At 42.1% G+C, this 19,108-nt stretch overlaps 3 protein-coding genes, 1 long non-coding RNA gene and 1 pseudogene across 5 annotated transcripts in view; 4 read left to right on the plus strand and 1 right to left on the minus strand.

Moving 5' to 3' along the window:
- Window positions 1-19,108, plus strand: part of LOC139813476 (uncharacterized) — a 396,598-nt gene that overhangs the window by 320,505 nt on the left and 56,985 nt on the right. The window lies entirely within an intron of this gene.
- LOC139812714 (uncharacterized) lies at window positions 820-1,630 on the plus strand. 2 transcript variants are annotated; one of them, XR_011731926.1, is made up of 3 exons: window positions 820-840; window positions 1,411-1,470; window positions 1,548-1,630. It is a non-coding gene; the product is annotated as an uncharacterized lncRNA (long non-coding RNA). The 2 variants fall into 2 exon arrangements; XR_011731927.1 differs by lacking the exon at window positions 820-840 and adding an exon at window positions 1,228-1,318.
- LOC139812799 (uncharacterized) lies at window positions 1,703-2,644 on the plus strand. Its single transcript, XM_071777890.1, has 3 exons — window positions 1,703-1,964; window positions 2,067-2,216; window positions 2,476-2,644. Exons 1-3 carry the CDS (start codon window positions 1,737-1,739, stop codon window positions 2,599-2,601), a joined length of 504 nt encoding a protein of 167 aa, XP_071633991.1. The 5' UTR covers window positions 1,703-1,736; the 3' UTR covers window positions 2,602-2,644.
- On the minus strand, window positions 2,927-4,998 carry LOC139812704 (uncharacterized; annotated as a pseudogene).
- Window positions 9,204-12,208, plus strand: LOC139812701 (uncharacterized). The gene is given in 2 exon segments (XM_071777750.1): window positions 9,204-10,961; window positions 10,964-12,208. Coding segments are annotated over 2 exon segments (2,910 nt in total). The 5' UTR covers window positions 9,204-9,253; the 3' UTR covers window positions 12,166-12,208.

The raw sequence follows: 19,108 nt of genomic DNA on the forward strand, positions 1-19,108 counted from the left end.
CGAGCGAGAGGACACTACGTTACGTTTCATACATACATACATACGATACATATAACGTCGTGCGGCATCCAGGCATCGTATATCGCATCGCATCAGAATGGCCGCGTTCAGCAGACACAACTGTTGAGTTCGTCTTATCAACACTCTGCGTTGGTTGGTTGGTTCTAAAAGTAAGAGCCAATCACGTTTGACTCAGCGGCTTGGTCTGCTGAACGCGCCTAATTTAATCAGAGATCAGTGCAGTGTGCACAAGATTAACAAGCGTCAATTGTCATTTATAACCAATTTATACGGTTGTTGCTTAAAAAATAATTGTCAGAATCTAACCTCTATTGGTTGATTCGACACTGCAATGACTGCAATCGTATATAAGTATAATACGGTTTGCGTGTATGTGTCTCTGATGCAGGGTGCGTTCGGGAAGACGCTATCACAGAGCGCTATTTAGCGCTATAGCTGTCTGCGTTCGCGAAACTAGATGCGTAGCGCAGCAAACGCTACTATGAACGTCACTCATGGTTAGGTCGCGTTATACGTCTAACTGAGTCGCTATCAACGCTATTCCTTCCCGAGGGTAGTGTATATATAGTGTTAGCATTTGCAAGGTTTCGTGAACGCTCAGAACGCCCAGGTATTGCACATGTTTGTCGAACCTAACCACCAAACTACCGGTCGAAGAAAAATAAGAAAGAAGAAGGTGCCAGTAATACACACATGTTATAATGGATAATCCCGAGTATCCCGACAATTCCGTGGAAAGTAAATCTTCAGGATGTTATAAACTGGAGAAGAATTTACATTACAACTCTCACCGAACAGGTGCTTTGAAAGCAAAAACCGGTAAGTTTCTTTTACGTAATTGTAAAATAATATTGTATAAAGTTATATATAAACAATTTTTTAACGGATTTCTGCTTGTAATAATTTCACATTTATTTATGTATAATAATGCAACTAATTTAATATGGTTTTGGCTTTTATCACATTAATGATTTAATTTTGAAATGCCTTCTCTTTATCTTTTTGGCATTAATTTCCTGTGGACCTATTCTGAACATATTTTAATGAGTCACAATTTTTGTGTAGAAAAAATGTATCGCCAATAGTTGCACAATAAACAGTAACGATGACGATTATTATTATAAGTTACAGAATAAGGGAGATTCTCTTTGAACATATTTTAAATAATCTTTTTGTTTTAATGTTATTGTTACTTGATTACCTACAGATTTGAGTTTTGCGACACTTTTACTAAATGTTGCACGTCAAGCATGTGTTCAAAACAGTGCATGTGAGGATAAGAATTGTTCTACAATCGGTAATAATATATGGTTTATGTTAACTGCTTAATGCCTATATGAAACAATTAGTGCAAATAGATCATTTCTATTTAAAAAAATTATTTCTTAGAAGCATCTGAACATGTGCAGTCCACCTCCTCAAGTAATACTTCATTGAAGGAAGTATTTGGTATGTAATTTAGTTTTGCGTCTCTTTTACATTGTAAGGTAATTTTTTAAAATTAATTATATGCATTGTTTTTGTAGATAATATGGACATGTCAACTAATGAAGAAAGAGAAATGGAAGAGGATGAGATAGAAGAGACGTCATTGACGGAAAATAAAGAAGTAAGGAAATTTGACAATATGGATTGTAATTTTTTAAAAATGTTATTACTTTACATTGTAATGTTTGGTTTACATTGCAGATTTCAGATGGTCTCATGCGGCAATTATGCTGTTATTGGAAGAATACAGACTGCGAGAATCTTCCATGTCTTCTGGAAAAATGAGTCATAAGAAAGCATGGGATGAAATTGCGCGAGTAATGAATGTTAAAGGATATGATGTCTCGGGTAAACAATGCATGACAAGGATTAATACAATGAAGCGAACATATAAAACGGTCAAAGATCATAACGGAAGATCTGGTAACAATAAGCGCACTTGGAAATATTACGACGTAAGTATTACTTGATTTATTACAATAAATATTAACTTTTGCTTTACCTAACTATTACGCACATACGCTTTTATTACTCTTAATGCAATATTGGCTGTTTAGGCCATGGAAAGTCTTCTTGGCCGAAAACCATATATGGAACCGTTGACAACCATTTCGTCAAGTGGATCTGTAACATCGAGGCTGAAAGGCCGGACTCTCGAGGTAGTAGCAGCAGTAGTGTCTCTACCTGTGAATTCGGTGAAGCTCCTCGTAAGAGACTATTACTCATTGAAAATTGAATATTTGAATTTAATGTTGATTTATAGGCCGTAACCGTTGATTTAATCTGTAAGCCCTAAAAAATTTTCTAATCAGTCGATTATTCTCCTCACATTAGACTGTGATTGGTCAATTTCTTAGAGCTTACAGTTTTAATTAATGGTTACAGCCTTTATAAATCAGCCTTTAGACATTACAGTGAAATATAAAAAATTTTTACTTTTAGGTAACGTAAAGCCCTGATCAACAGCCATCACAAACGCTAATAGAAAAGCGCCAAAAAGCTGAGGAAGAAAAAGCAAAGAGACACAAAGAAAGGATGGAAATGGGAAACAAAATGTTGGCAAAACTGGATAAACTTCTAGAGAAGAAGTAAATACCTCAATGTTACAGAACCAGTTGCACAGTTGGAAAAGTGCAATTACATAGTACAAAAGTTTGGTTGTTATTTTGGAATATTAATATATATTTATTATATATTATTTTATATTACACGCACGTTTATTTTATTATTAATATATCTCTCTTGCGTTATATTGAGCAAAGTGTAAGTGGTAACTATAATTTCATTTATTAACATTAAATAGTATATAAAGTAGGTATATAAGATGGGTATATAGAAGATTACAAGATTAAAAGATAAAAGATGGAGAGATAATGATTAAACCAAAGATTACATTATAATTTTTTAAGGTTTTTAGTTTGTATACAATAAATATTAACCGATTGCATAGTAAATTGTAGTTTTTTATTTCAAATAAATGAATATGTACCAATTATACATTTCTTAGTCGTAATCTCTGAGCTATTAGATCTCGCTTTGCAGCACCTGCATAAGCAGCATCACGCATATTTTCATTATTGGCCATCACACAATCTATCACATCTACATCCTCAATCACTTCTATATTAAAATCATCATTTTTCATTAGACACACATTATGTAAAACACAACAGGCAAGAATATGCAGTGGAATTAAGTCTACTCTATCCATTGCAAGTGTTGTAAGAAGACTTCGAAAACGTCCCTTTAATAGTCCAAAAGCTCTTTCAATAGCAATTCTCGCAGAAGCATGACAAAAGTTATAATTTCGTTGACGTTGTGTCATATGGCCATTGTCTCGATACGGTATTAGCAAATTTTCATGCAATTTATAGGCTAGATCTCCAACTAAGTGACAATCTTGTGGAAACTTTGACACATCTCCAAGATAGGATTGTACTTCCGACAGACGAAACACTCGTTGATCATGTACCGACCCCACATGTCCAACATAACAGTGGATAAATTGGCAAGTGTGGTCACAAATAGCCTGCAACAAAGACATACAAACCAATATAGATTACATAAAATTGGCATGAAAAGAATTAACATTGGAATTCCCGCTAAAATTATTGAAGTAGAAAATATTACCTGAAGTTGGATTGAGTGATGACTTTTGCGATTGACATATGCTGCTGGATCATCTTTAGGAGCTGGAATATTGATGTGCGTGCCATCAATAGCACCAATGACTTTAGGGAATCCACTATTAGCTTCAAATCCTGCCCACACTTGACCAACTCGTTCATTATAGGCCATTTAATTACAGTAGGTGCCAGCTCAATAAGTGCATTTATAACACGTCTTGTTATATATAATGCAGTACTTCTACCGACATAAATCGATCGGAAATCGACCTGAAGATTAAAACAAAAATATATAACAGTTGTTTTCTAGTTAAGGCTCCTAGGGTTTCGCCGCCGTCATGTGAGATCATGACGTCAAAGGCGGAAATGACACGCTGAGAATTCTTGCGTGCCATTTCCAAATAAAATAACATACTTCAAATTACTTCAGCACACTTTAAAAATACTCCGAGAACTATCCCTTTCTCTTCATGTAATAAATGTAATACGAAACCGTGCGCCGGCGCATAAGCACTCATATTACATTCATTTTATGACTGTTTTTTTAACTGTCAATGGAAAGGGATAGTTCTCGGGAGTATTTTTGGTATGTGCTGAAGTGATCTGAAGTATTATGTTATCTTTTTATTTGGAAATGGCACGCAAGAATTTTCAGCGTGTTATTTCTCGTCCCTGACGTCACGATCTCACATGATGACGGCGAGAGCCCAGGAGTCTTAATGACACAAATCAACATAAGCATCTCTGTTTATGTTGCCAACATGTCAAACAAAGAAAGATTGATGCTTGTGTTGACTGATATCACTGACCATGTTCAACAAAACTGTGAACTTATTCACAGTTATATTACCTTAAAGAATCTGGAGTAGCTAATCGCCACAACGCCAACAAACACTGTTTGCGTGGAGAAATCATAGGTGCTCCCTCTGTTTTCTCTCTTAGTAGTATTGGCTCAATAATAGACAGAAGATACTCGAAGGTTCCAGGAAGCATCCTAAATCATGTATTAGTTATTGTTTATCAGTTAGATATTGCATTCTGTATTCAAATCTGTACTAAACTGTTTACCATAGACTTTTGATAGAGAAATATTTTTAGGAAGACATTATTTATATTATTGATACCTGAAATGAGCTTTGAAATCTTGACTTGTTAACCCTGGCACTACTGTTTCAACATAATTTTGTACTCTGGACACTTTTCTTCTTTTATTTAACATTTTTTCCAATATTTCAAGTTCATCATTATCGCTGTCACTTGATGACGTTTTCTACCAACTCCCGTATTTGCAGTGCTATTATTGTTACCAAATCTCTTCGATTTGCCTCCATTGTTTGCTACTTAAACGCACGGACGATTCCTCAGCTGCCTCAGCTTTGGGAAGAACGAGACACTCGCGGGGGGTGTGTGGCGACGATTGACACCCGGTTAACGAAGCTGATCGCGCTCAGCGGGCGAAATTGCGCCCGTGCGACGAGACGACACGGACACGAATGTCACGCGAGAGGAACAAGCAACGTATCGGCGGATCGACGATCAACGATCGCGAGAACCGTGCCGATCGACCGTCTCGCGGAGAAGAGTATGAAGAGACGAGGAAACCGATGACCGAAAAAGCGATGTGGGACTTCAGACTCCACCTGTTACCTAAACGCAAACGCAAACACCAATAATGCCAACGCTACGCTAGTGCTGTTCATGGAGCTCGCTATCGCTATCGCGCTATGGCTCCATGAACAGTTTTGGTAGCGTTTGCGTTTATAGCGTTAATAGCGTTTTCCCGAACGCACCCGGAGTGCTGCGTCCGGAATCTATGGGTTTGTTTACATCTTTTTTTGACATGTTAAGCGTGAAGGATCGTTCGAGAACCGTGAAATGGCGGCGCGCACCGACACTGCGTACCGCGATTAACCGAGAGTCACTGAATTTTCATTCCTTTCAATCCCCGTTGTATCCGGCTCGAAGGACCAAATGTTTGAGAATGAGATTATTCGATAGGATGCTAACAATCGGATGAGTAGATTATACAACGGGTGATTAAAATGAGCAGATCCGCATTGAGTTTTTTCCGATTTATTTCTTGTCACAGAGTCGTAATCACTATATACACTATATACAGCGTTGACTATAATCAAGCGTGAGCGTTTATATAAATCTATTAAGTTGAGTAAAGTACAGCGTGGGCCGTTGCAATTACAATCGGCAGCCACGTGGCTTACGACGATGAGATGTTCGCGAGATTAACTTTCAAGATACAGGCCCTTAGATTTACTAATCCGCGTGAAATGAGTTTTAACTGAGGTCTAATCTTTACGTCACAGGTGAGCTTTGCCTTACTGAGTGTCCGACAGAATTATCGATCACGTATTGAGCGTTGGGATTTAGCCGCCATTGTTTACGAGAGCAAAAGCGTAACGTAACTGCCGGAACGCCGGCAATATCGGCAAGGTGCGGACCGGAACATGATACAATCACGTGCCATCGCTATTCAAATCGGGTCGATTTGGGTCGCACGATCGTCCAGAAGATGCTGCCATTTCACTGGGCTTGACTATCACATTTCTGAACAGAATATTATAAATCAAGGAACTTAACGGATAGCATGTGACAATTAAATCACATAGGAGATAGGAGAGACCGGGGCGAAGTCGTCACTATTTTTTCTGTGCCGATTTAACAACAAAACAAATACATTTTAGTAAAATATGGTATATCGTTGTAAAGAGTAAACCCTTGGCTGCATTTATACGGACATTTTTGGTCTACGTCGCTTTGTCCAACTGGTATAGAGTGAAACGACAAGGTGCAAAAATTGAAATGTCAAAATTGCCGAGGCGGAGTCGTCACTCCATTCTCGGACTAAATTTTAAAATTAATTATTTTTGCTATCGTGTTTTTAAATAATGTTTCCTTTTGTCTATTAAAGAATAATTAATAAAATGTATTCTATCATTTTTCATAATCGGAATTATAAATTTTCATTTAAAATTTAATGAAAATTTATAATTCCGATCATGAAAAATAATGATAGGATACATTTTATTAATTATTTTTTAATAGAAAAAAAGGGAATATAATTAAAAACACGAAGGCGGAAAATAATTACAAGAAAGCGCACACATTATGTGCCCTACGCTAGGACGAAATGCACTGTTTTCCGTCAGCTCTATTCTGTCATCTCTGAGCACACGCAGCACATATTCATCCATCCATTATCCAAGTTCTCACCGGAATCCGACCACTGCTGCTTCTTTGACTTTGATTTTCGCCGAAAGCCTCCATGATATGGCTCGGTGACGACTTTGGCCCGGACACAAGTTTCAAGTTTGGTCGCTCATAAAATATTAGAAATCAATAAAAATAAAAAAAACTTTACTGGATTCGTGTTCACCATGTATTACTCTTTAGAATCACTTACTTTGAGATTCGGAGACACAATAATATTTAAGATATTACAAATTTTCGACGCGCAAAAAATTTTACTTTTGACCTCCGAAAACACGTTTGCCTCGATAAGAATCACAACATGGCACATAACCTCACTAAACTTCGTTGGTCACGTGGGCACCATAAGCCGCGTTTACAGTGTTAATGGCGAGTTCAAACAACATACAGATTTCGAGATAATTGCAATGACGACTCCGTCCCGGTCTCCCCTATAGTTAATAAGAAAAAACACGTATATTATCTGTAAAAATAGCAAACATTTATTTAAAAATAAAATAGGTATATGGAGACTTCCGGTTCCGGAGAGAACGAGAGTGACAGGTGTGCAAGTAAGCGAGAGCAAAAGGGTTTAGAAGAGAGTGACGAGGGAGGCTGAGGAAGGAGAGGGTGATAGAGCGAGGAGGTGTGGAGGTGAGAGAGTGAGGAGGTAAGAGGGGGAACAGAGGAGGGGCAGGTAAGAGGAGATAAAGGGAGGTAAAGTGTCTAGGCACTGAGAAGGTAGAAGCACGAACGATAGCTGAGCTAGAGGGGCGCACGGTAGGCGAGCCGAGCCGAGAGCGGCAGCAAGAGGTAGGGCGCGAACAATAGCGAAGAGAGAGGGACGACTCGACGCAGGATCCGGGACGCGGTCAGAAGCGCGAGGCAGGGCATAGAGTAGGTGGAGCTAGAGGGGGAAGTGAGCCGAGTTAGGAGGAGATGAGTGAAGGGAAAGAAAACGGGAGGGAGGGAAAGAGTGCGATAGGTAAGGTTAAGGAAAAGGAGAAAGTTAGAAGGGGGAGCACGGGAAATTTAGAAGAGTTGTGGAAAAGGAAGAGGGAGGAAATGGATAGGAGCGGGGGGGAGGAAAAGGAGGAGATTTTTAAGAGAAGTAACATGACGGCAAGATCTCCTAAAAAAGACTCGGAGATAGGTGTGAAGGAGTTGGGAGAAAGAATGGGAGAAATGATGGAGGAAGTTAGGGCAGTGAGAGAAGAGCTAAGGGAGGGCTTCAAGGAGCAAGGTAGGAAAATGAGAGAAGAGATAGAGGACCTGAGAAGGGAGTTTAGGGAGCGAGAGAAGAGATGGAAAGAGGAGAGGGAAGAGATAAATAAGCAGAAGGAGAAAATGGAAGAGAGAATAAGGAGTTTGGAGGAAAAAATGGAAGAGAGGAAGGAGAAGAAGAAGGAGGAGGAAAGAAACGGTAGAGGGGAGGTGGGGGAGAAAATGAGAGAACTGGAGAGAAGGCTGGAAAGGAAAGAAAAGGAGGAGAGAAGAAGAAACATTGTAATAAGAGGGCTGGAAGTAAAAGAAGGAGGGAGGAGAGAAAATGCAGAAAAGTTACTAGAAGGAATAGGAGCGAAAGTAAAGGCAATGGAGGTGAAGAGAATAGGAGGTGATGCAGAAAAAGGAAGGGAAATGGTGCTGGTGAAATTGGAAAACGAAGAACAGAAATGGGAGGTTATGGAAAAAAAGAGGAGCCTAGTGGGGAGAAAGGAAAGAATTACGGAGGACCTATCGTGGGAGGAAAGAAGAATGAATTGGAGGTTGAGAGAGATAGCGAGAGGAGAGGAAAGAGAAGGTAGGAGGGCATGGATTAAGGCAGGAAGAATAAGGTTGGAAAATACTTGGTGGAGATGGGATACAGAAGAGGAGGTGTTAAAGGATGAAAGGGGAAGGAGAAGAAAGGAGAGCAGAGGAGGGAAGGAAGGGAAAGAAGGTAAAGGAGGAGAGGGAGAGGTAGGAATGGAGATGGGGGAATAAGAGGAGAAGAGGATAGAGGGGGTGAAATAAAGAAGGACAACGCGAAAGCTAGAAGAGAAGAAGAGGGGGAAAGTAAGTCAGTTTGGAGGATAGTATTCTGGAACGTGGCTGGGTTGGAAAATAAAGATAAGGATTTTTGGGAAGGGCTGAAGAAAGAAGATGTGCTAGTCATGTTAGAGACCTGGATAGGAGAAAAGGGCTGGGAAAGAATAAGGGGGAGACTTCCAAAAGGGTACGAGTGGGGGGTGCAAATGGCGAAGAAAAAGAACAAAAAAGGAAGAGCAATAGGAGGGATGATAATGGGAATAAGGAAAGGATTAAAAGAAAAGGGAACGGCGATAGAAGTAGATAGGGAGGGTTGGATTACGGGGAAGGTCAGAACAGGTGGCGAGAACTGGAGTATTATAGGGGTGTATGCAAAGAAAGAGGGGATGGAGGAGAACGTACAGGAGTTAGGAGATAGAATGGAAAAGAAAGAAGAAGGAAGGTATACGATAATTGGGGGAGATTTTAATGCGAGGACTGGTCAAGAAGGTGGGAGGATAGAGGAAGAGGAGGGAGGAGAACTGGGAGAAGGAAGAAGGTCGAAGGACAAGAAGGTGGACAAAGAGGGGAGGCTGTTGGTAAAGTGCTTAGAAGAGAGAGGATGGGAGATATTCAATGGAAATGTGAGAGGAGACGAGGAGGGGGAGTTTACTTTCACGGGGGGAAGAGGAGGTACGGTGATTGATTACATAATAGGGGAAGGAGAAGTAAGGGAGAAGATAGTGAGCATGGTAGTGGGGGAGAGAGTAGACTCGGACCATCACCCATTGGAAATAATAGTAAGAAGGGGGGAAGAGGAGGAAAGCAGGAGAGGAGGGTGGAAGAAAAGAAGCAGGGGGGTGTGGAACGAGGAAGGAGCAAAGAGGTTTATAGAAAAAATAGGAGAGGTGGAAGAAAAAGAAGAAGAGTTGAATAAGGAATGGGAAGAAATGGAAACAAGAATAACAGAGGCAATAAAAGGGGTAGAGGAGGAGCTGGGAAATAAGAAAGGGAAGGTGGGATGGTGGGATGAGGAATGTCGAGAAGCGAAGAAAGAGACAAGAAGAAAATTAAGGGACTGGAGGAAGAAGAGAGGAGAGGCCAGTGTGTACAAGGAAAGGAGGAAAGAATTTAAGGAGATATGTAAGAGAAAGAAGGAAGAGGAGAACCAGAGATGGGAGAGAAAAGTGGAGGGAGCAAGGAGGGAGGCGGAGGTATGGGAGATAGTGAATAGGGAGAGAAGGAAAAGGAGGGGAATAGAGGAAGGAATAGAAGAGGAAGAATGGAAAGAGCACTTTATGAAGTTATTAGGAGGAATAGAGGGGAGGGTGAGGATGGGGAAGGAAGGAGAGAGGGAAGAAAAGGAAGGTGAGGAGGAAGAGGAGATAAGTCTAGAGGAAATGAGGAGAGTTATAAAGAAGCTAAAGGACGGAAAGGCAATGGGAAAGGATGAGATTCCAGGAGAGGTCTGGAAGCGAGGGGGGAAGGGGTTGGAGGTTTGGGCATGGAAATTTATTAATAGGATATGGAAGGGGGGAGGATGGCCGGAAATTTGGAAAGAAGGTATAATTGCGCCAATCGTAAAAAAAGGGGAAGGAAAGAGGGCAGAGGAATATAGAGGGGTGACAATAATGCCTTCTTTGTATAAGGTGTACACGGCTATTCTGGCGGAGAGGATAAGGGAGGAGATAGAGGGAAAGAGGATGGTACCACACAACCAGACAGGTTTTAGAAGGGGAATGGGAACGATAGACAACATTTACGTGTTGAACTACATGGTGAACAGAAGGTTAGAGAAGAAAGGGGGAAAAATGATAGCATGTTTTGTGGACCTTAAGGCGGCGTTCGATTCGGTAGATAGAGGAATACTAATAAAAGCGATGAGAGAAAGGGGAATAAGGGAAGGACTGGTAAGAAGGACGGAAGAGATGTTAAGAGAAACGAAGAGTAGGGTAAGAGGAGGAAATGAATTGGGAGAAGTATTCTGGACGGGAAGGGGAGTAAGGCAGGGATGCCCTTTGAGCCCGATTCTGTTCAATGTGTCGCTAGCAGACCTGGAAGAGGAAATGGGTAGAGTTAAATGGGGAGGGATAAAGCTAGGAGGCAAGAGGGTGTATACTCTTACGCGGATGATATAGTGCTAATCGCAGAGGACGAGGACCAAATGAGGAGTCTGATAGAAAGACTAGAGGGGTACCTGGGCAGGAAGAGATTGGAAGTGAACGTGGGGAAAACAAAAATAATGAGGTTTAGGAAAGGAGGAGGGAGGGACAGTAAGAGAAAGTGGAGATGGGAAGGAAAAGAGTTAGAAGAGGTGAGGGAATTTCGGTATTTAGGATACGTGTTTCAAAGAAATGGAGGGCAGGAAGCACAAATAAGGGAAAGGATCAAAAAGGCGGCCGCAGTGTTGGGAAAAGTCTGGGGGATAGGGAAGAGGAGATTCGGGAAAGACTGGGGAAAAAGACTGTGGCTGTTCGATAGATTGGTGTGGACGGTGTTGAGTTATGGAGCGGAAATATGGGGATGGAGAGAAAGGGAAGGAATAGAAAGAATGGAAGAAAGGTACATTAGATGGGTATTGGGAGCGGACGTGAGAACACCGTGGTATCTAGTGAGGGAGGAGTTACAAAGGGAAAAATTAAGAGGGAGAGCAGGAATGAGGGCATGGAGATTTGAGAAAAAGTTAGAGGAAGGCGGAGGAAGTGAACTGGCGAGGGCTGCCTGGGAAGAGTTGAAGGAAAGAGAGAGGGAAGGGAAAGCTGGCTCAGATTGGGAAAGGGAGAGAGGAAAGTTCTTCGAAGACAGAGGTGTGGGGTTAAAAGAGGTGGAAAAGATAAGAGGAGATGGAGACGAATGGTTTCTTAAATTGTTTGAAGGGGATAGGGAGACGCAGAGAAAAGAGAGATGGGAGAGGATCGAGAAATCAGATTATAATAAGTGGTATAAGTGGATAAAGGGAGAGGGTATCCCGGGATATTTGAAGAAGGGATGGGGAGAAAGTAGATGGGGAAGGGTGGCGAGATTCAGATTAGGGAATGAGATAGGAGAGAGCAGATACTGGGAAGCGGAGGAGAAAAAGAAGTGTAGGTTGTGTGGGAATAAGGAGGAAACGTGGGAACATGTATGGGAAGAATGTAGAAGATGGTATTCAGGAAAGGGAAGCTGGCAGGAAGCGGTAGGATGGGTTTTGGACGAGGAAGGAGGAGGAGAGGAATGGATGCTAGAATTAGAAGGGGAGAGAATGAGTGGAAAGGGAGATTTGGAGGAGTTAAGGGAGGGTAGTGGGGAAGACGGAAGGAGAGATGGGGGAGGAGGATAAGTGGGAGGGAAGGAAGAGGAAAGTAGAGAAAAAGTGAAGTGATTAATTGTTCTGTTACAGAGCAGGCAGGATGGAGCGTGAAGGGAGAATGATAGTGGAGGCAGTGGAAGGGATTGTAGAGGAGAAGTTAAGAAAGATGCTGAGGGAAAAGAAGGAGGAAGACAGAAAAAAGGACGAGAGGATGGAGGAGCTAGAGGAGAAGGTAAGGAGGCTGGAGAGAAAGATAGAAAGGTTGGAACAAAGTGGAGGCAAAAGAAAGAGGGAGGATAGCGAGGAGAGTATGGCGGGAAAGAAGAAATGGTGGGCAGGTGAGAGTGGAAGGAACGAGGACGACTTCAGAAAGAGGAACATAATTATAAGAGTGGAGAAAGAGAAATGGGAAGGGAAGGAGACCAACTGGGAGAAAGTGAAGGAGCTTTTCTCAGAAGGGCTGAAGGTGAAGGTGAAGGTAAGAGAGGTGATAGTGGTGGGGCAGAGAGGGAGTTGGTTAACGATTTTGGTAAAGCTAGGAGACGAGGAGGAGAAGAGGCGGGTTTTGGAGGCGAGGAGAAGGGCAGGGAACTCCATAGGAGTTAAGATAGACGAGGATAAGTCGGTGGAAAGGAGGGTTAGGGAGAGAGAAGAGGGGAGAAGGGAGGTGCACAGGTGCACAGGGAGATCGGCGGAGGAAGAAATCACGAGAGGGATGGAGGAGAAGCTTCTCTTGAGCCCAGACGAGGAGGAGGAGGAGGGACGAGAGAGGAAGCAGGCCAAATAGGGAGGAGTCGACAGGAAGGATGGAGGTGGAAGGAAGGAAGGAAGAATTGACGGCAGAAGCGGAGGAAGAAGAAGAGGGATGAAGAGGGGAGGGGAGGGGGGGCAAATATTTTTGTAAGGTCGCAAATGGCCAGGCACAGGGGAGAGAAAATGTACGAGGTATGGGTACGTTCCTCATAAAAAACGCCTTGTAAACCCCACGGGGAAATGCAATAAACGGCATACATACATACATACATACATAAAAGTTATTATCATTTTTCGTAGGTGTACTGATGCAGAGTTTACGTGCGCGGTCAAAATTCGTATTTACCCGAACGAGTTTTCATCCACACAATTGTTTCATCCACATAATTGCCAATTATATGGACAAATGCAGACGGAGGTATGTATTTTGTTAATTAATTAGGTGTAGCAAGTTGTTAAAAATTATGTTTTTGATACGGGCTTGAAAAGGAAGGTTCAAACTTAATTTACATGCAAACGGGGTATTTTTTGCAGACGTAATTTAAGAGATATTAAGGATTGAAGTTTGAAATAGTCGAATTTCCAATATTTAGGGCGTATAATTTCAATCATATGGAACAATTCCCATGCTAAACCGTTATACCGGGTGTCTTTCCTTTTGGAATTTTTTGTAGCCTCAACCAGAGGAGTGACGAGGTTTTGACTTATACAAAAGTTGTTGTGCATAACCTGGGGCACACGTTAACGGCTATTATTAGTGTGGTTAATTATTTATTTATAATTGTTTATAAAAATAAGTTGAAAAATTGAACAATCTTGTAGTAAGTATTTTTTCATTAAGTCGATCGGTTTTTCGCGATGATTTTGATGACGTAGTTAGTAAAATGGTATTGATATAATTTTAATTGTTTATAACAATTGTTTTGAAAAATATTAATAAGATAATAGTTATTTCAATGTGGTGTTTTTTCATAAATATAAAAGAATGTATTTCTATAATTGTTTTATCTCCGTCTATTTGTTTTCATTTTTATTTTAATTTATTAAGAGTCTGTAGGGCTATCCTTGTTTTACACCTTGTGAACTGGTATTAAACTATCCTCGTCTTTCATGGAGTGAATGTTCAATTTCAATCCCGTTTATTAGTTTAATTAATTTAAATAGAAAATCGGCGTTAACGTTACTGGTGTTTAGGAGTATGAGAGATTCCATTTTTATCATAATAATTAAATGTTAAAATTTTTGTTTAGAAATGAAATTTTTCAGCTTTAAAATGTATAAAAGACTAAAATATTAATGTAAAAGTAATTTGGTCTTTGTAAGTTTAAAGGGTAGGAAATTCAAAATGGCGGATGTGAAACTAATAATTTATAACTCGAGAACGGTAAGAGATAAAAAGATGGGGTTTTTTTTGTTGTATTCAGACAATTAAGGGCATTATTTTAGGTTGTTTGAAATTTCTGTGTTTTATGGATTTCTGTAATTTTTACTTATATCTCGGAATTAAGAAGAGATATGATGTAGGGGTTTTTGTGAGGTTACTTGACATGCTCTGCTGAGTGTCTGCAGTGATTTTATTCATCATCTTTAATAATATTTTTATGATAAATTTTATTGTTAATTAGTTTATTTTGAGAGATCCAACAATGGTTTATAATCAAAAGTTGTTTGACTTTTTGTGATAGTTCCATCAGTCACATTAGCTAAGTTTGTTAATAATATAATTAAATTGTTTATAACAATCATGTTTCAGAAATGTTAGTAAGATAATTATTATTTCAGCGTGATAATATTCTTCGGGCACAAAAGGTTATGTTTTTATAAATGATCTGTTTTTAATTTATTTATTTATATTTTATTTTAATTTCCTGAGTTTATTCTTATGGAACATGTATTTATTCGTGTGTTGAATTGAATTTATATTGCATAAAGGATCTCATAAAGCTTGTAATATTCATTGACGATCAATTTTAGAGATTCTGGGGAGTTTTAACAAGCAATTGTTTAAAAAGTTTATAGTGTAATTCATGAAAATAGGGCTTAAGCTTGAAAAGAGGCCTTAAGGCAGCCATGTTCTCTAAGCTTGTGTCTACTACTTTAAGAACGCGTGCTCGCATCAGCTGAGTGATTGTTGTGACAGTTAGGTTAAGGTGTGATTATTTATTCTTATATTGTTTTCAGGTGCTGTGCAATTAGGATGGAAATCGAAAAATTTATGCGGCTGGAATATAGCGGTGATTATACCGTCAGACGTGACACTAGTGTCTTAAAAATGGTATATGGTCCGAAATATTTCTTCGTTTCTTTTCGTCGTTCGTTGCCTTAAGAAACGTATATTTAACGTATGTTACGTACAACGCGTACTCTTTTTTATAGATTACACTCTGGATGACGTGTAACAAACACCGCAGTACCGGTAACGTACGATCGAACTATATATTTATGTCGTACTTTGCAACATGGCGGCAATGGCGGTATGACGACAAATATGTTAAGAGTGATATTAAGAACAGTGACGTAAAAAATGTTGATCAGTCCGAGACGTATGAAACAATGTCACAGAAAACTTTGCTTTGTATACACGCTGACCCACGCGTGACGGCTTTCGGTCTATCGTTAAGCACGCTCTTATGTTATAAGATATCCAAAGAAGCTTATCAACGTTCGTCGCGTCGCGTGTTACGTCGTGTATGTTACGTCGTCATAAATATAAATATACAGGGTAGCGGTAAACGCGTGGTACACGTTAACAATGTCAATGTGGCGTCGCAGAGACCCTTTTGCCAACGATGGCTTGCGCAGTCAAGATGTTAACAAAACGTCAAGTAAAAACGTAAAATACTTGTTGCCGATATTCGGTAACGACGACGAGAAACGAGCAGTCTCAAGCTTGGCGTCGTTAGTCAAAATATAGTCAAGTGTACGTCCAAGTACTTGATAGATTTACAGACGTCGTTATTTTAAAAACCTCATACAAAAAAAAACACGTTTACACGTTTGATTTGCGTTGGTCGGACGCGGCACCTTCGTTTTGCTTAGACTATACGTTCGCACACTCACCCTCTATAGAAAACATAGCTTACGATGTAACCGGACGGTACTATTGGAGGCACGAATCAACGCTACGTGTCCTTAGAAATCAACGGTCGCCACTCGGTTTGACCTTTGAACCACCGAGAAGGTAAGTATCGAACGATATCTCGAACTATCAATTAGACTAATTCTCTTCTTTTTTCAGGTTCCTGCCACCGCTGGATCATCGCCGTCATCGATCGGGATCGTCGCTGCCACCGGAATCCAGGATCAACGAGGGACTTCGAGTGATCGACGCCAATGGATCAGGTAAGTAGAAGGTAAGTCCAATTTAATAAATTTTCGAAATCTTTTACGAAAAGGATGTTTAATTTATTCAATTATATTGATTTCCAGTGTTGGTTGTTCACAAAACTTCAAGTCACAAAAGATGTCGGACGCTCGTATACGTGGGCACACACGCCCCGTTATTCTACGACGCACGAACTTATTTCGGTCTAAAAAGGCCGTTCGTCCATGTAAGGACGACAATTAACGCGTTCCGCGGGCGTTCCCGTTTGTTACGAATGTTGGCGAGCCGCAATTATAGCACTTGTATGACGATCGCGGTGACTTAGCGCGACGAAACAGAGCAAAGTTTATTACGTGTTACACGCTCGAACATCCCCGAGAGACTGCCTCGAGCAATCTTCCTCTCTCGGGCTCCCTACCTACGGTGATTTACCCCCACCATGGGGTTTTTCGGTCGCTTTCTCCTCGTGGTAATTTTCCGCTCTCCGCGTTAACAATGGTTGTTTACGACTTTCGAGTCGCCAGGTGTGCGCCAGATGTTCGCCGCTACGCAGTTACAATACATGTTGCTCGCTCCCCGCGGTGCCCTAGGTCCGCGGTGGAAATTTCCACTTGGAGTACCATCCACTCGATGTCCCGCGCCGGACCCCGGGTAGTGGTTTTTCAACTCCCGCATTTATCGATCCACGACGACGCCGACCCGTGCGCACGCCTTCTCCCCTGTCCCTTTACGCGACCCCGGGTCGACTTTTTGGAGAAGACGTCTGCGTCGTGATCGCGACCTCCGCCGTTGACGGCGATCCCCGGGTTCCACTTCCGCGGTCCCTCTTGACCCGATTCCAGGCTCAGTCCCCGTGGACGACGCCCGGTTCCCGAGTTCCGGCGACATGTCGCCGTATCTCGCGTCCGGGCTATCGGACTTTGGCGGCGACCTGTTCCCCGGGTGTACCGGGTCTTATTTAGCGTGACCCGCTGGTCTTTCCCCGCGGATGACGCTCGGTTACCTACTTGGCCTCCTGGTGGTCGTATCGCGTTGTTCTTCCTGGCCTGCCGACGACGCCGACCCCTCCTGACACCTATTCCGTACCTGGTACGATGCTTTCCGCGGCTCTTCCCCGCGGAAGATGTCCAGGTCGCGAGATGGCGGACGGTTCTGTAACTTCGCCGCCGATCGTTGGATTTCGACGGCGACCGGATATGTACGTTCGTGGGGACTTCCCCGTTAGTTAGGAATGTCTCTTCCCCGGGGATGACTCACCTAGGGCGAGTTCTCGGACGGTCCGCCATTTCGTTACTTGGTCGACGGGTCTCGCCGGGACCCGGCTTCGCGGTCTCGGCGAAGTGCCCACCGATGTCAGGGGTGCTCAACTCCCGTCGATGACGCCCCTAGCTCAAGTTCGCGGACGGTTCACTATTTCCCGTCCGCGTTTCCGTATCGCGTCGCCAACCCCGTATGCGTGACTCGAGGACCCCGTGCCTCAGTCAGGGACGTATCTTTTTACCGCAGTGCCGTCGGTTCGAAAATTTCCCGACGGTCCGCCATCTTTCTTACCTCTGGTCGGATCTTAGTTTTGACGCTCGCATGGCCTTTCATGGGCCTCCCTTTACTATCGTGGCCCCTAATTTTGCCGGCCCATCGCGTATTCTCTGAATCTGCGGACGGCCCGCCGTTTCGCCGTCCGTCATCCTACCGCTCCGTGGACCGTCGCGACTCATCCGTCATGCTACGTGGGAATCTCCCGATCGTCCGCACGGGAGCCTCCCCGTTCCTGTGAAGTGTTGTTCGGCTCAAGCTCTGTCATGCCGCTTGAGCCCCAATGGAATAAACTTAAAATATAATGACGCGGTGCGAAATTCTTATACATAATAGTGCGCCGGATGGGGCCGCTCTCCTTCCTGCTACCGCTCCAAAAGACCTAAAAAAAAATCCTATGATCGGGATCGTCAAATCCCCCATGGAACGAATCGCGGCATCTGCCGGTAACCCCATCCTCGGGACGCGAACGCTAGACTTAAAACTAATTGGGACGTGGCTCCGCCTCGTCCATCTCGGGACCGCTGCTGTTGGTGCCCTAGTCGTCTCCGGTGATGCGTGCGGCTGCAACGATACTTTTACTTTTTTGTCAACCCGTTTATACGTAATATTTTAATATGCATATGTTACAGGACGTCTTACGGACGTGTTACAGAACAACGAGCACGTTTAAACATTTGAGGATCGTTACATCTGAAGAAACGAGCTTCAAGTTTATGAATATTTTTTTGGACAACGATCTTACGGACGATGTTTTGAACAAGTGTTCATCGGAAAATATTTTGATATGTTTAACTCTTTCTGTACGACATCTGTCAATTAAGAATACACGTTTTCGGCGTCATACAGATCGTGTACCTGTAAAACTCTCCGACGTGGAAACAACGGATAAACGTTGTAGACTGTTACATAACGCTTTCGACTCACGGTTGCATCTTAGACTATCTACTGTTACGTCCACCCTCTCGTACGCTCGAAAAATTTGAAACCTTCTTTAGATTATAGGAAGATTTTAATCAGACCTTACTCATAAGAACAATGACTTACCGACAGTAGGATTAAGTTACCACACTTCCTAATATGACTTACCGACAGTAGGATTACCACCGAATAAGTTACCGCACTTCCTAGTACGACTTACCGACAGTAGGATTACCACCGAACAAGTTACCACATTCACTAGCATGACTTACCGACAGTAGGATTACCACCAAACAAGTTACCACATTCACTAGCATGACTTACCGACAGTAGGATTACCACCGAATAAGTTACCACACTTCCTAGTACGACTTACCGACAGTAGAATTACCACCGAATAAGTTACCACATCAGCGATAAGTCACGACCTGCGCGATGGGC

Source organism: Temnothorax longispinosus, chromosome 5, assembly GCF_030848805.1.
Source record: "Temnothorax longispinosus isolate EJ_2023e chromosome 5, Tlon_JGU_v1, whole genome shotgun sequence".
NCBI lineage: Eukaryota > Metazoa > Arthropoda > Insecta > Hymenoptera > Formicidae > Temnothorax > Temnothorax longispinosus.